This window comes from Halichoerus grypus, chromosome 6, assembly GCF_964656455.1.
Source record: "Halichoerus grypus chromosome 6, mHalGry1.hap1.1, whole genome shotgun sequence".
NCBI classification, from domain to species: Eukaryota; Metazoa; Chordata; class Mammalia; order Carnivora; family Phocidae; genus Halichoerus; species Halichoerus grypus.
Window position 1 is genome coordinate 165,153,824 of NC_135717.1, and position 14,994 is coordinate 165,168,817.

The following is a 14,994-nucleotide window of genomic DNA, read 5'->3' on the forward strand; positions in this document are numbered from 1 at the left end:
TTATTAATAAATAATAATAATTATTCGTTTCTTTCTCTTGGTAAAACAGAGAGAATCATGCCCACATCACGGATTTATGACAGCGATGTGAATTCACATAAAGCACCCAGGGCAGCGTCTGATACATAGTAATGTTTCCTAAAGTGAAGACACGCTCATTACTCCCTCGTTTGCCCTAGATACGGTGTCAATTCACAGGGCTCTTACTCTCCGTGATGTCAATGTATCACAGCCGTCTTACTTAGAATACAAACCCTTGGCCTACTGTGTGGGAAAGAGGAAGAGCGGGGAGGGCAGCTGGGTCCGTCCTGTCCCCCTGGGTGGGGGGCAGCTTCCGTGAGCTCGGCCGGAAGACGGACAAGCGGTGCCGCGCGGCTGGTCAGCACAGAACACGGTGACATGACAGTTCACCTGCCACAAGAGCACACGAGCGCCTGACTCCGCCCCCCGGAACCCACCGTCAGTCCAGGGGACACTTGTTCTGACATTATCAACACCAGGCAGCCTCCAAAACAACAGAGACGAGAGAGGTTTCCTGGATATGGCATGTGGGATGCCACTCCGGAGAGATCTGGGGGCACCCTGCTTTGAGCAGTGGTTCTCAGACATGAGCTGCGGATCAGAATCACCTAGGAGACTACAGTTTGACCAATCACTGGGTTCCACCCCCAGAGTTTCTGATCCAGTACATCTGGAACGGGGCTTGAGACCTGACACGTCTACGTTCCCAGGGGATGCTGATGCTACTCGTCCAGGGACCCCGCTCTGAGAACCTAGAGCACCAGTAGGGGTGGGGACGATTTCCCATTCCAGCTGCAGTGGGAGGGGGATCTCAGTGTGAGGAGACTTGAGAGCTCGTCGTTTGGAGGGGAAGGAAGGTGACAAAAGCAATTTCTCGGGGGGAAGGTCTGTAATTTAGCACTTGGCCTCATGGCTTGTGAGCTGTGGGCCAGAGCAGGAATCCTGGAAATGGCAGGCCAAACCCGGGCTCCCTTGCCCACAGACGTGGCCTTGAAATGTGTTCTCAAATCACTTGGGGATGGAGATGGAAGGAAAGAGGCCCTGGAAATCTGCCAGGCGTGGAGCCATCAGGCTATGGCGTCTGTGGGAGGCTCGGACGAAGATCTGCTCTGAGAGTCTCAATTTTTACCTGCACCTAACACGGATTGGTAAGAACATTCAGGACTCAGTCCAATGGTATCTGAGTTAAAAGCATAGGCTCTGCAGCTCCTCAGACCTGGACTGAATCCAGGCTCTGCTGTGTATTGGTGGTGTGTCCTTGGGTAAGTTATTTGGCTTCTCAGAGCCTCAGTTTCTTTATCTGTAAAAGGGGGATGATAGTATCTGCTTCACAGATTTGTTGTGAGGATTATAAGACCTGGCACAAGTTACGTATTCAACAAATGGCAGTTGTTATTTTTTTCCAAGAAGAAAGAAGTTTGAGTTTGGGGGGAGCAGCGGTTATTAAACCACTTCAGGTCACTTTCCAGAATTCTGGATAGAGGAAGAAGGTTGGGGTTTGAGTCCTGGCTCCAGCAGGACCCTCCACTCCTCAATTTATCTGCTTAAAATGTGAAAAAGGATCATCTCTGAATTGTTGAACGAATAACCGATCTCATAGTTATTTTCCCAAAATAAAGTTTGAGAAAACCTTCTAGAAACTTCTAGTCACTTAGTGGTACAGAAACCAAAGTTATTATTACAAGCTTTTCAATAAAATCCAGATTGCCTGGAAATGTATGATTTTTTCACTCAAACGCAGTGTTGGCCATTCTTCCATGGTTCAAAGTGGAGGCTTCTCTTTAAAATAGGAGCAGATGGGAGCAGGGGCTCCCTCTTCAGACCGCTCAGTCAAGAGACCGGGGAGGACCCCTACGTCCCCCAAGGGCACTAAATGCCACAGCCTGTTCCCGGGAGTCGGAACCCATTTGCACCTGCACCGTCGTACACACTCCCTGGGCATGTCGGACAGGTGGTGGGGTAGCTCCCCTGCGAGGCTCCCACAGGACTGGGGGGCGTGGAACATCGGGCAAGTGTGGGGCTTATTTAAAACTGTCACTCGGGCGACGGAAAAGTCAGCTGCCCCATCTGCCCTGTCCAACCCTGGAATCACCTAGATGCCATTAGCTGATGAAGCTACAGATACCCATCCTAGGGCTGAGGACCACGGAGTATGGACCATTCCCCAAAAAAGGAAAAGGGGAACAGCAACCATGGTGCTGAACAGGATGGACCCACTTCCCAGATGAATGAAGGAGCAAGCAAACCAAAGAGAGAATTCGGACAGGAGATAGGATCAGGAACCCACACAGAAAGAGTAAGCTGACTTCCTACCTGCCATCCTGGTCCTTCCATCTGGACACATGACGCCCACCACCCACGTACAAAGCAAAGCACACAGCATGTGGGAAGAGAGAATATTCCAAAGACGTAGTTGGGGGCCAATGGTGCTTCTTCTGGCCTTAAGATGGTCTAAGGTAGCAGCGAACTTCTGGGCCAATAGCTCTGGTGTCTGGTTTCCGGGGACAGGAAGGCCTCGCACACCCCCAGGGGACGGCACTGAGACTCCTCACCTGAATGTGAAGAGAGTCCCCATGTCCAGCATTGACAGCAACTCCGCTTTCGACTTGGGGAAAGACAGCCGGTAGCGCAGTGTCTCGAATGCAGGGACGATCATCGCCTTCTTGGTGTTGGCAAGGTCGAGCTGGATGACAGACTTCCTGAAAGGAGAGGGCAGGCAGAGACAGGGTCCCCATGAGGCCAGGCAGAGGCCTTTCCCACCTGAGGGCAGGGAGGGGGCACAGGGGGCGGAGGACAGAAAGCCCAAGTCAAAATCTCAGTTTAAAGATGGGGAAACTGAGTCCCAGGGAGGCCAAGCAGCTTGTCCAATACCACTCAGGAGTCCAGAGAAGAAAGGCTGCCTCTGAGTCAAAAAATGGAGTCTCCCTGGAGAGTGAACCGAGGGCAGGCCGGACAGGAGGGGCTGGGAGACCCTCCCTCACTTTCACAGTGAGTGTCCCCGTCAGAGCCAAGCGCAGAAGGCGGGTCTCCAGGGACTCACAGAGGTTGGAGTCCAGCCTGCAGGGTCCACTGGGCTGGCTATCCACTCCTTCTTTTTTTTTTTTTTTTTTTTTTTTAAAGATTTTATTTATTTATCTGAGAGAGAGAATGGGAGACAGAGAGCATGAGAGGGGAAGGGTCAGAGGGAGAAGCAGACCCCCCGCTGAGCAGGGAGCCCGATGTGGGACTCGATCCCGGGACTCCAGAGTCATGACCTGAGCCGAAGGCAGTTGCTTAACCAACTGAGCCACCCAGGCGCCCCGCTATCCACTCCTTCTGCACACTGGCCACATGGGAGCGTCGGACAGCAAGTTGATGAGATGAGCCCCAACCTGAGCATTTCTGGGTCCCATCTCTTGGACTTCTCAACCTCTCGAATCCCCCAGACCCTGAGCCTTGACAGTCACCAGACCGGCCCCATGCCACCAGCACCCAACACAACAGAGCTCGTATCCCACGTGAGGGTGGGATATTCTCCACGCGCTTCCTCACTCCCACCTTTGAGGCTGCCCTTCTGCTCTACTCCTCTGAGACCCAGCTCCTGCCCTTCTACATTTGTCGGCCACCACCCAGCTCCGCGGCCATCATTCTGCAAGGGAGAAAGGCTTAGAGAGGGACACAGAGCAGGAGGCTTGTAGCGAACACAGACAGGGTTTGAATCCTGGCTCCGTCACTTGGTGAGTCCTGCCTATCGGGCAAGTAATTTAGCTTCCTACTACCTCAGGTTCCTCCTTCCTGAAATGGGGCAATGCTATCTCCCTCCTGGAGCTGTCGCGGAGGCTGAACGAGGTAACATAAATACAAATACCGTTTGGCACACTTGGGACGTGGCTGACCTGTACCAACATATGGTCACTGTTCGACCACAACACGGTCCTTATTCCCTGGCTTGATCTCCCAACGATCCCTTTTGGCCAGGACTTTGGTACTTCATTCTGGCTTCCTGCTCAGACCACTGGCTCTTGGGACTCAGTGCCAGAGAAGGCTATTTGCTTATCATCTCTGAAGTAGAGAAAGCAGTCTTCCTTGGGGTAATCAAGGCATTGGGAGGCATTTTGCAAAATACTGGAAGAAGTAGCCTTCCATAGCAATGCGACTTACCGCTGTATTACTAAAGTCACTTCACTTTGAACTTGTGCATAAGCAGGGATGGGTCTGCAAAGGGGAGTCATGCTAGCACGAAGGAAAACTGTGTTAGCTGAGGCCAGTGTGGGGCAAGAACAGAGCGGCCGTTTGAGAAGGACGAGGCAGGGTTTGGTATCCATGAGTGATGAGGTCAGAGGAAGGACTGGTGTCAGAAGCCAGCCCTGGGGAAGGGGTGAAGGGGTGAAGCGGTGGCATCAGCGCCCCCTAGAGAGGGCGTGGCTGAGATGGACCAGGTCATTTTAGAATCCTCTGAATAGCAGTTGTAATTCATTCTTTATAATTAGGCTTAACTATATACCAAATGCTATATGACCCTGATGTCACTATTTCTGGGGAGACTCATAAAGAATGACACCAAGATAGATCTGGGTGAGCTATATATAGCCAGTTGGAGGACGAGTAGCCTGAGTCAGCCTGCTTTGGTCTGCATTCCTCTCCTGCTTTGTCTCTCTGAACAATGACTTCTCAGTTTCCAAACATCCGAGATTCCCTCACCCATGGCCAAGTATTCCCTTCTCGATCAATCCTATATTAGACATAGGCAGAATGGGGGCTCGCCGCCTTTCCTCCAGGAAAACTAGATACCTTATCTATCGGTTCTGGGAATCGGGGATGGGACACATGGGTCTAGAAGATATCCTTGGACTCACCAGATGGCAAAGCCCCTGCAGCCACCAGGAAGGAGGGAGAGGAGAGGCACCCAGCACGGATGGTGGTTGCTACTCATTCAACAATCCTTGAGCATACCTACTATGTGCCAGGCCCCATGCTAGGCACTTGCAGACACAGAGTGAACAGAACGGCCCAAGTCCTTCCTGCCTGGTATTTACATTCTTGTCGCAAACATCTCAGGATGCTAAAAGCCCAAGATTGCATTTGCAGCTAATTATGTTAAGATAATTGGGAAAAGCGTGGGAGGCTAGGAGCACTGAACCACAAAGGGATGGGCAAAGCGTGTACACACATCCACAACAGAGGTCTGTGGATGCACGTGTCTGCCTCTGTTACTATTACAATCACGGTTACAGTAGCCACTTCTTGGACTGCCCTGCTCAAAGATGATTCTCTTTCTCATGGTCCCTGCATGTAGGAGCAGCTCTGGGAACACAGGGCTAGGGCTGTGTTCAGGGGTAGACGCTTGACTCAAGCTGAGCAAATCAGTTTCTCACTCCTGGAAATCTGAACAGAGATGCCGAGATTGGAAACCAAAGAGCCGACATGCGCTAACATCAGGCAGTTCTCTAGAGGCTTCTGAACTTCGGCTGCAGAGAAGCCCAGAGCTGCCCGGGTTAATTATGGTCTGAAGTATCGGTTTTCCAAATTCTACTTTGATGCCCTAAGAAATACCACTCAAATGTTTTTTTTTTTCCTTTTGTTTTGTTTTCCTTTGATTTCTTTTCATTTCAATGAAGCTGCCTACCATTGGTTTCTGTTGCTTGCAACCAAAGCACGCTGATACATTGCAAGTTCCAGAGTATGCAGACCCAGCAAGCAGCATGCCTTACAAAATGCAGCCCGAGAAAGTCTTATTTCTGTCTGCATAGAGAGCATCAGATCCTGGAGTGCCTTCTAAAGCTCCCTTTAAGCTCACTGAAACACAAACTGCCACAAAGATGGATTTGTAACTAGACAGGTCCATTTCAGATTCAGTCCAAAGAGGTTTGGATATTGATGTCCTGAATGGGTCTCATTATGAAGTTGTTTCAGCAATAAAGTGGTTTCAGGATACCGACTCCGAGCACATCTGCTCACTGAGCTGGGAATGATATAGCTTGGGCCCTTCCGCAAGGTTTCCTGTCGGTATATCCTTCCCTTGCTGGGGGTTTGCTGACCCTCTGGGGATGCACAATGTGCCTCCACCATTTATCTGGAAAGGGATTCCTGCAGGAGATAGAGTGTTTCAAATGAGCAGAATCTTCCGGGGAGATTGGCTAGACTGGGAGCCAAGAGATGTGAGTGCTGCAGCCAGCCCGGACAAGCTGAGTGACTTTGGGTCATGTCTCGCATCTTTTAGAATGTTAAATCTAGATTGACACTGAAGATTCTGGAAGGTAGCAATCAGACACACTTGGCTTCTAACTTGGACTCTACTGCTCCTCCTAGAAAGTCACTTGAACCATTCTGAGTCTCAGAGTTCATGCTCTTGTTAAATATTTTGGTGAGGAAAAGTACACGTGCACATGGGAGTCCTTGGTGCAATGCCCAGCGCATATTAAGCACCGTGTGTATGGTGGTTAAGCCTGTGATGGTTGCTTTTATGTGTCAGCTTGGCTCGCCTAGGGTGCTGGCTGTTTGGTCAAATGCTCATCGAAATGTTGCTGTGAAGATATTTTGTGGACATAATTAATGTTTACAAGCAGTGGACTTTAAAGAAAGGCCCTTGCCCTCAACAATGTGGGTGGGCCTCATCTAATCAGTCGAAGGACGTCAGCGCCAACACTGAGCTTCCCTGGGAAAGAAGAGATTCTGCCTCTCGACTGTCACTTCAAAATCCTGCCTGAGTTTCCAGCCTGCTGGCCTGTCTTATGGATTTCAGACTTGCCAGTCCTCACAGTGCCTTAAAAGAACTCTCCATCTTGCTGGTTCCATTTCTCCGAAAAATCCTGGTTGATGCACTGTCCTTGCTTCTCGCCCAAGAGCCTCCGCCTGGAGGCTCGTACGGCTTAGCATTATATCAGACACAGCACAAAGGGGACACTGTGAGGAAGATGGGCTTCCTGGGGTTTAGGATGACCAAACCCTGCGACTGATCCTGGCAGTGGGTTGTGAGTGTGCACCCCCATACACACACATGCACGCACGCGCGCACACACACACACACTCATACCCCTCCCTCCATCTCTCTCCTTCTCATCCCATCCTCGAGACGGGTCTCTGTCACCAGGGAAACAGCCCAGGAGCCCAGCATGAAGAGATTTTGGGAAAGCATCTCAGAGAAGTAAGGAACAATGGTGTGTGGCAGAGTTCTTCCGACTTCAGTGGCGGGGACGTGGCCTCGGGCTGCCCAGGGCCGCCTTCTGGCCGGTTACTTGTCCTCCCTCTTCCACTTCTGAGTCAGTGATGATGGGGGGTGGTGACAACAGCAGTGCTCTCACTGGGGGTCTGTGAGGGCCAAGCAGTCCCCACGCCCTGCAGATGAGAAGCGCCCCGTGCACCCTGGCCGTGACCATGACCTCTGCCCATCCTCGGGCATCGGCCCGACCGCGGTCACAAAGCCTGGTGCCAACGCTGGCCGAGGCTCCGCTGGTTTGTTTCCTCACTCGCTCCGCCACGTGCCAGGCACTGCGCACTCGGGAGACATCAGTAAACACAGCAGGCAGAAAATTCCTGTCCTCATGGGGCTGACATTTCCGGGACAGAGCCAGAACTGTGAATGAATTACGGAGCATGTCGGAAAGCCAGAATTCCCGTGCGGGAGAACGGAACTGGGTCGGGGGTGTGAGGAATGTCAGGGCTGGGGGCGGGTTGCAGTTTGAGATGGGGGGGTGCAGGCAGGCCTCGTGGAGAAGGGTAGGCAGTAGGGGAGGGGGCAGTCATGCGGCGATCTGGGGCTGGAGCTTTCTAGGCTAAGGGAACAGCCAGTGCAAAGGCCCTGTGACAAGAGCACAAAGAGGGACAGGGAGAGTCCCTAAACGTGGGGCGGGAGAGGCAGTGGGGGCAGGAGAGCTGCAGGTCATAGACAGTCTCATAGATCACTGAAGGCTGAGGGGGGGAAAAGAACGCCACCCCTCTCTCCTCCAAAGGTGTCCATGTCCTAATCCCAGAAACCTGGTGATCTGGAACCTTCCATGGCAAGTAAGGCTTTGCAGATGTGATTAAGGATGTTGAGATGCGGGAAGAGGACCCTGTGTTATCTGAGTGATCACTAGGCTCCTGATACAAGAGAGGCAGGAGGGGTCCCAGTCAGCAAGGAGATGGGATGATGGAAGCAGAGGTGGGGATGACGTGGCCACTAGTCACAGAATGTAGTTCCCCCTAGAGGGCAAGAAACATTCTCCCCTAGAGCCTCCAGCAAGAACGCAGCCTGTGGAGACCTTGATTTCAGCCCCGTGACACCGGGTTCTGATCCTGACCTCCAGAACTGCAAGATAAAACTTTCGTGTTGTTTTCAACAGCCACGTTTGTGGTGATTTGTTACCGCAGCTATAGGAGACGGATACCGAGGGCTTGGGATTTTACTTAGTGAGTTGGGGCGCCACTGGGGAACTCTGAGATAAGGAGTGAGATGAGCTGCTTTCTAGATTAAGGAATCCCTCCGGCTTCTGTGGTGGTAACAGACTGCAGGGTTGCATGGTGGAAGCAGAGAGATCAAGTAGGGGGCTTCCGAGCTGATACGGCTGAGCTAGCTTGGACTTCGAGAGTCACAATGAAGGTGAAAAGAACTGGCCTGGTTCTAGAACCAGCAGGATTTCCTTGCCCACTGGGCATGGGGTATGAAAGCGGAGGACCGGAGATGACCCAAGGCTCTTGGCTTGCATCATGGGAAGACCGAAGTGGCCATCAAATGAGACGCTGGCGTGAGCTTTTTGGGGAGGATGAGACTTAGGTTTTGAACAGTTTGTCTGAGATGCTTGAGAGAACTAGGCAGAGATGATGAGGAGGCCGTTGGACACACGAGTTTTGAGGTCAAGAGACAGGGCTGGGTGGGGATATTCTGGGGATCAGTGGCAGGCGCATTTAAAGCCACGAGACTGAACAACATCACCGAGGGAGGGTAGGAGAAGAGAGGTAGCCATCGATGAGAACTACAGGGAGGGACTCAGAAGGTCAAAGAACCACCTGGAGACAGGGACGCACTTCAGTAAGCCAAGAGGAAAGAAACGGAGGAGCCATCAGCAGTCGGAGGCTGCTGAGAAGTCAAGACAAGAACTGGAGGTTGACTACTGGATTTTGGCAACGTGGCTTCTTCCTTGATCGCTGGCAACTGGAACAGGACCTGAAGCAGAAGCCAAGACCAGCTAGTCGGTGGGCGTGAGGCTATGGCCATTTGGAGAGGCATTCCCCTAGTTCTGCAGAAACGAATCAAGTCAACGTAAGAGCAGGGTCGAATCGTTGGTCAGGAACGGGATCATGTCACCGTGCTGGCCCCGCATCCCCCATCCGGAGTGCACACGGGTGGTCAAGAGGGGGGGCTGGCTACAGTGGAAGCTGGATGCTCACAGAGGCCGGGGTAACCGACCAAGAAACGGGACCTTCTACTTGGAAAAAACATACAACCTTGTCACGAGTATCTTGGCTGTAAAAAATGTTTAGTTTCACCTTACGTGATTAGAGGTTGTAAAGAATTGGTGTACATGGTGCAGAGGAGAGGAAATACGTCAAACTTCCTAATACCCAACCCTTTAGCAATGAGCTGGGAATGAGGAGAGGAGAACCCCCTCTGGGGGTCCCACAAACGGTCACGCTTGCCTGAAAATGGGACCTGAGTTACATGCCCATTTCCCTTAAAGGCTCAGCAGACTCCTTCCTCTCCACTTGTATGCATTCGACTCTATTCAGAATTCCCTGAAACAAACGCTCCCTCTCTCACGGGTGTGGGCTTGGACACTGGTAACCCTATCTGGTGTCACCTTCAGGAAAACAAAATGAGAGAAGTAATCTACCTCTGACATAAATAAAAAGGAGAAAGCACAGTCAAGTTTAAAACAGAAAGAAATGGTTTTGCAATTATCTCCTGTTTCAGTCTGTCGGTATTGTGTGTTGGGGGGAGAAGGGGGCAGACCCAGACAGCCGCAGGGCCGGGGCAGGCAGGCTGGTCGAAAACGGTGGACGCCAGGCTTCAGTGCCGGGCAGACACAAGGGAGAAGGATGGGGGCGGGGGGGTGGGATGAACCAGGATCCACGCCTGTCGCCGCGATGCTCTTCAACTCCGGCCCGTGGCAGCCCCGTGGGATCGCGGCATCCGCCGTGTGGCCAGACCATCTGATGGTTCAAGAGGAGCCAACTAAAATTATTTCAACACATTGGAGGGCCGAGTCTCTCTCAGGGGAACGCCCGTGTCAAGGGAGGCTGAATAGTAAGAAACAGAGCGCGATCTTTTAGACGACAAGAGACCCTATCTTCATGCCACTGCTGCATTATTGTGTGATCACGGGCAATTTGCTTAACTCTCTGGGCTTTTGTCTCCTTATCTTGGTAATAAATATTTCATAGACTTGGTTATTAAGAGAACTAAGATAATATACTCATTAATTAATGGGTATTTATGAGGCCAGACATAGACACGGAGTGCCGAGCTCACAGTGCAGGGAGGGAGGAAGACAGCAGTGCCGGGCTCTGTGGTGCAGGGTCGTAGAGAGCTTCCCACCACTGTCTTCTAAGAAGCAAGAGTTAGTGCGTCTGTGGAGGGGGTTCTAAATATTTGCAAAGCTCTGGAAATGAGAAAGCATACAGGATTTGGGGGGAACTGCATTTCTTAGAAATGCCCAGTACACCATAGGTAGTCAATACATGGTAATAAAGAGTGCTTATTTGTATTTAGTACCAAGCACCTTAAGCACGTTAGATGCTTTACTTCTTTAATCTTCTTCACTTCTTTAATCATTGCCGTGTGTGACAGAGACACTAGTATTTCCGGTTTCCTGATAAAGTCATGAAAACTCCAAGAGGTTCAGCAATTTGCCTTATAACCTAGCTGGCAGGTGCACCCACCACCATCATCTCGTCATCCTCAAGGGAAGAAGGCAATCGCTGTATCCGTTAAGGCTGCAGCAGCTTGGAAATAACTGGGAAAGATCATCACTCACGGGCTCTGTCTGAGTCAAGTCTTGTTAACGTGGTGCCTTTGCAACCGGAGCAATGAGCCTCTCGGAGTCCACGGGTCAAGGCAGCTGATGGAATAGCGGTTTGGGACCGGAAGGGAGGGACACGGCCAGAGGCCAGCACACAGTGTCTGGAGAGGTAGAGACATGCGCATTGACCTACTGGCTTTACTGGGCCTCCTACGTTGGTGATTTCCTTCCTTCAAAGTACTGGAATCTGCCATTGACCCCCTGGACCTGGCCAAGGTCAGCAGTGTCCCCTCCTTGTCAAATCTGGCAGACTTGTCCATGCTTATCTTCCTCACCTCCTCTGTCCTTTGGTGCTAAGACCACTCCCTCTGCCCACAGCTGGGGAACTCCATCCCAGAATTCTGGAAGCATCTTCCCACTTGCTACGGCTTGGATCAGGGAATTGCTTCGTGCATCAGTCCTTGTGGTGCTGGTTACCATCTGGGTACCTCCTGTAGCCTCTACCCCTTGGGCAGGGGTGGTGGGGGGCGGGGATCCTCGATCTGTGTCCATGCGAACTTCTCCTCCCATAACGGAACTGGCTGAGCTGATATTTGTGGTGATGTCATGAGTGGCCGAGGCCGGTGCTGACAAGGGACACACTGCTGGGAACCGCGGGCTGAAGGCCCCAGGGCTGCCGTCAAAGCCAGGAGACAGGGAGGCTCATCAGCCCTCGGAGCGCTGGATTGGCAGAGGCCAGCCCAGTGTCGGAGGGCATGCTGTTTGATCAAGCCCGAGCTGTAAGGAGTCCAAGCGGTTCTCTCAAGTTCCCAGGGACTGAGGTGAAAGTTATATTAAAAGGGGATGGGAGGCAGAAAAGCAGCTTTGTGCTGGAGCGCCCACCTGTTTCAGAAACCCCAGAACGGCCTCACCCTTTCTCTTAAGGCTCTGTGCTCAGCCAGCAGCAGGAGCTTGGTTCCCGGCCCCTCTCCTGCCCCCTCTCCTGGCCTTGATGCGTCCCCTGGATGTCGGGCCACATCTTCTCCGGGCCCGGTTCTTTGGGGACTGTTTCACGTGCTGGCGATGGTGGGAGGTGGCGGTTCTAACGGCGTGCAGTTGCCTATGGGCACCTGCCGGCCCTGCCAGGCCTGAGGTCAGGGGTGACCCTTGCTCATGGCTGGGTTTCTAGCTCCAGCACACAGTAGGCACTCAACAGATGTACAGGGAAGGCAGGAATCGGTCTGTGGTTGGCATATGGAGAAGAAGATGGTATTGTGAAGACCGTCCTTTGGAGATGACAGAGTTTCCAAAACAGGGTTGAAATTGTAGTCCTGCCACGTAATCCATAGGACTTTGGGGCAAATTTATCTTCTGCATTTTCATCTTCCCGCTTGGATAATGGGAATGAAGGCCCTGAGCACTGCCTGTGTTGTCATAAAAAAGGGAACACGTGTCGAGCACCGAGCACGGCCCCGGGTGCACAGAAGGCGCTTGCCAAGTGCTCTTCCTTCCCGTTCCTTCCACGGACTGCTGTGCCTGCATATTCTCCTGCGACGTTCTCCAGGAGGACACGGGCGCGGCGGGGGTGATCTCTGCTGGGAGAGAAAGCTGAGGCACACATCTGAGACTCACCCACCCCCTTCTGATTTCAGCTTCTTCCTGGAACCGAGAGCGTGGGCAGGGTGCAAACCAAACCCGCGAGTGAGCGGGCAGGTGGTGAGGAGCAGCAGGCTACTGCGGCCACGGATGTAACCAACCAGGGAGGGGCAACGAAAGGCATTTGCGTGTGCGCGCGCGTGTGCATATGTGTACCTGTGCACGTGCGTGCATCTCGGGGAGGCTAGCAGAGGCCCGTCTCCGGCTGCCCCCCACACCCCGTAAACTGCCTAGCTGCAACAGCACTAGATAGAAGCATGGCTTTCCACGGGGATGCCTGAGCATCATCTGAGCACCACCTCTGAGGACTCCGCAACCTCCCTCGGGGCCGGGGAAGGCAGGAGCAGAGTGCTTGTTACTGGCGCTGATAACCTGGAGGCAGGCCCTGGCCCAGCCGGTCCTGCTTCCTCCCCGAACACCGAACACGGAGACAGGTAACGGGGCGTGCTCAGCCTCTATTACGGTTGCTTAGGAAATGAGCTCCTGGCGGATAGGATTCCAGGAGGTGTGTGGGGACAACAGCAAAGACTTGCAAATGAGGGTGATGAGGCTGCCCACGGAGAGTCTAAGTGTAAAATATACACAGAATGGATGAGGCCGGAGATGGGCAGAATCTTCTGGAGAGCCAGGGGGGCGCCCAGGCCCCCAGCAAGATCCAGTGGCTCTAAACAGACAGCATTAACATATCCAGAGAGAGAACCTGTCAGTCAGAGATGGGTAAGGAAGAAAGAGAAGCTAAAAATGAGCTTGGGGGCCAATTTTAAAAACATGAAACAGCTCCAGTTACGGGGCCACGCTCTGTGCCGGGGACTCTGTACTCATCACCTCCTGTAACTCCCAACATCCCGATTCACCCCTATTTAATTACCCCACAGGGCTACACTTCCTGCAAGAGCGCCTTCTGCATGCTGGTGATGTGTCAGGTGCTGACTGGGGGTTACGGGAGGGCCGTCAGTCCCCCTGAAGTCAGGAGGGCAGCTCTTGGCAGGTGGCCAGGATTCAGGTCCCACCTGGGCACTCGCCATCTTGTGCTCTCGAACAAGTGACACCTTTGTGGGTGTGGTGGGGTATGAGGATTAAATGGGTTATCTCATGCAGACGCCAAGACAGTTCTCCAATGCACGGAAGAACTTCCAAATATGACCCGCGGTGATGGTCATGGCCATCATGGTGGTGGTGGAGATGGGCCCATCAGGCAATGGGATCAATAAACAGGTTAAGCATAGAACATCTCAGATAAGCCCGGGATAAGCGACTTGCCCACGTGCCAAAGCCACACCTGAGGGCAGGCTACTTAGTCTAAACCACCTCGTCTCTAATAGGTTGAATGACAAGACACATGCAAAGTGCTGGCCACAGTCCCTGGTACATAGTACGTGCTCAGTAAACGTGAAACGTCATCGAGATAACAGAACTCAAATGATGAACTAACCCGAGGAAGTGCCACCTAGTCACGGCTCAAGGAAGGCAGCCAGCTGGCTGTGCCGGTGCTCTCTCTACCTGGTCTTGTTCGAATGTCAGCAGCTGTGTGTGCCAGGGGACATCTGACGGGGGAGGGTGGTTAGCCCTCATCCTGGAGGGAACAGAATGAAACTGAAGTCTGTCACTCCTGTACACTGTCAGAATACAGTCTCCATGCAGGGTGCGGTGTGTGTCCCCTAGAAAGCAAAGGCGACATTTGCGGAACAGAGCAGATGTTATAAGTTCCAGGCATTGAACAAAGATGAGGATTCTGCAGGATTAATGAAAGAGGTGGGGAGCCTGCTCAGTCTCATGGATATGGAATGCCCCAGCTAAAGGGAGCTGTTTCTACCGTCCACCTTCGATTCCTCTGCCATTCTGGAACATTCTTTGAAAATGCCAAGATGTATCATGCCTTTACACCCGTTAGTCCTTCAACTGCATCACCAACTGTCCAGGTCTTTTCGAGGTCATCCCTGTGCACCCGTACTGGGTCATCTGCTTGTGAGTCTGTGCCCCTGTATCTTTTCTCTCAGGTTCTGTACTGATAACAAGAATGACAGTGACAACTATAGTTGAGGGGGCGCCCCTACAACATAAACCCCCTGCTCACCGTGGTAGCCCCAGCCGTGCAAGGTCATGGAACGAAGCATGATTCACAGCACTGTGCCTGGTGCTGTCCAAATACTATTACATTTCATCTTCCCAGGACCTTAAGAGGGAAGAAGTAATACGATCCCCATTTCACAAATGAAACAAAAGTTACAGGAAGTTAAGTACCTTTCTGAAGGTCAACGAAATGCTGAGTAAGGAGTGCTCAGCATTGAAAGGCAGGTCTGAATGACTCCAGGGACGGCCCTGTCACAAGGCAGCATGCTGCCTGGCATTTAACAGGTGCTCACTACATATTTTTTTGAATCAATGAATGTAAGTATACAGCTTCTCAGTTTATAAGAAAAAT

At 52.2% G+C, this 14,994-nt stretch overlaps 1 protein-coding gene and 1 long non-coding RNA gene across 5 annotated transcripts in view; both read right to left on the bottom strand.

The window, feature by feature from the left end:
• The window catches only part of LARGE1 (LARGE xylosyl- and glucuronyltransferase 1), a 522,085-nt gene that overhangs the window by 7,162 nt on the left and 499,929 nt on the right, over window positions 1-14,994 (bottom strand). For all 4 annotated transcript variants that reach the window (XM_036093490.2, XM_036093487.2, XM_036093489.2 and 1 more), the window contains exon 13: window positions 2,574-2,720. In XM_036093490.2, the coding sequence (XP_035949383.1) occupies window positions 2,574-2,720 (147 nt within the window). The remainder of the gene's footprint in view (window positions 1-2,573; window positions 2,721-14,994) is intronic.
• On the bottom strand, window positions 9,439-14,721 carry LOC118536576 (uncharacterized). The gene is made up of 2 exons (XR_004917756.2): window positions 14,073-14,721; window positions 9,439-12,508 (listed from the first exon to the last, which is right to left on the bottom strand). It is a non-coding gene; the product is annotated as an uncharacterized LOC118536576 (long non-coding RNA).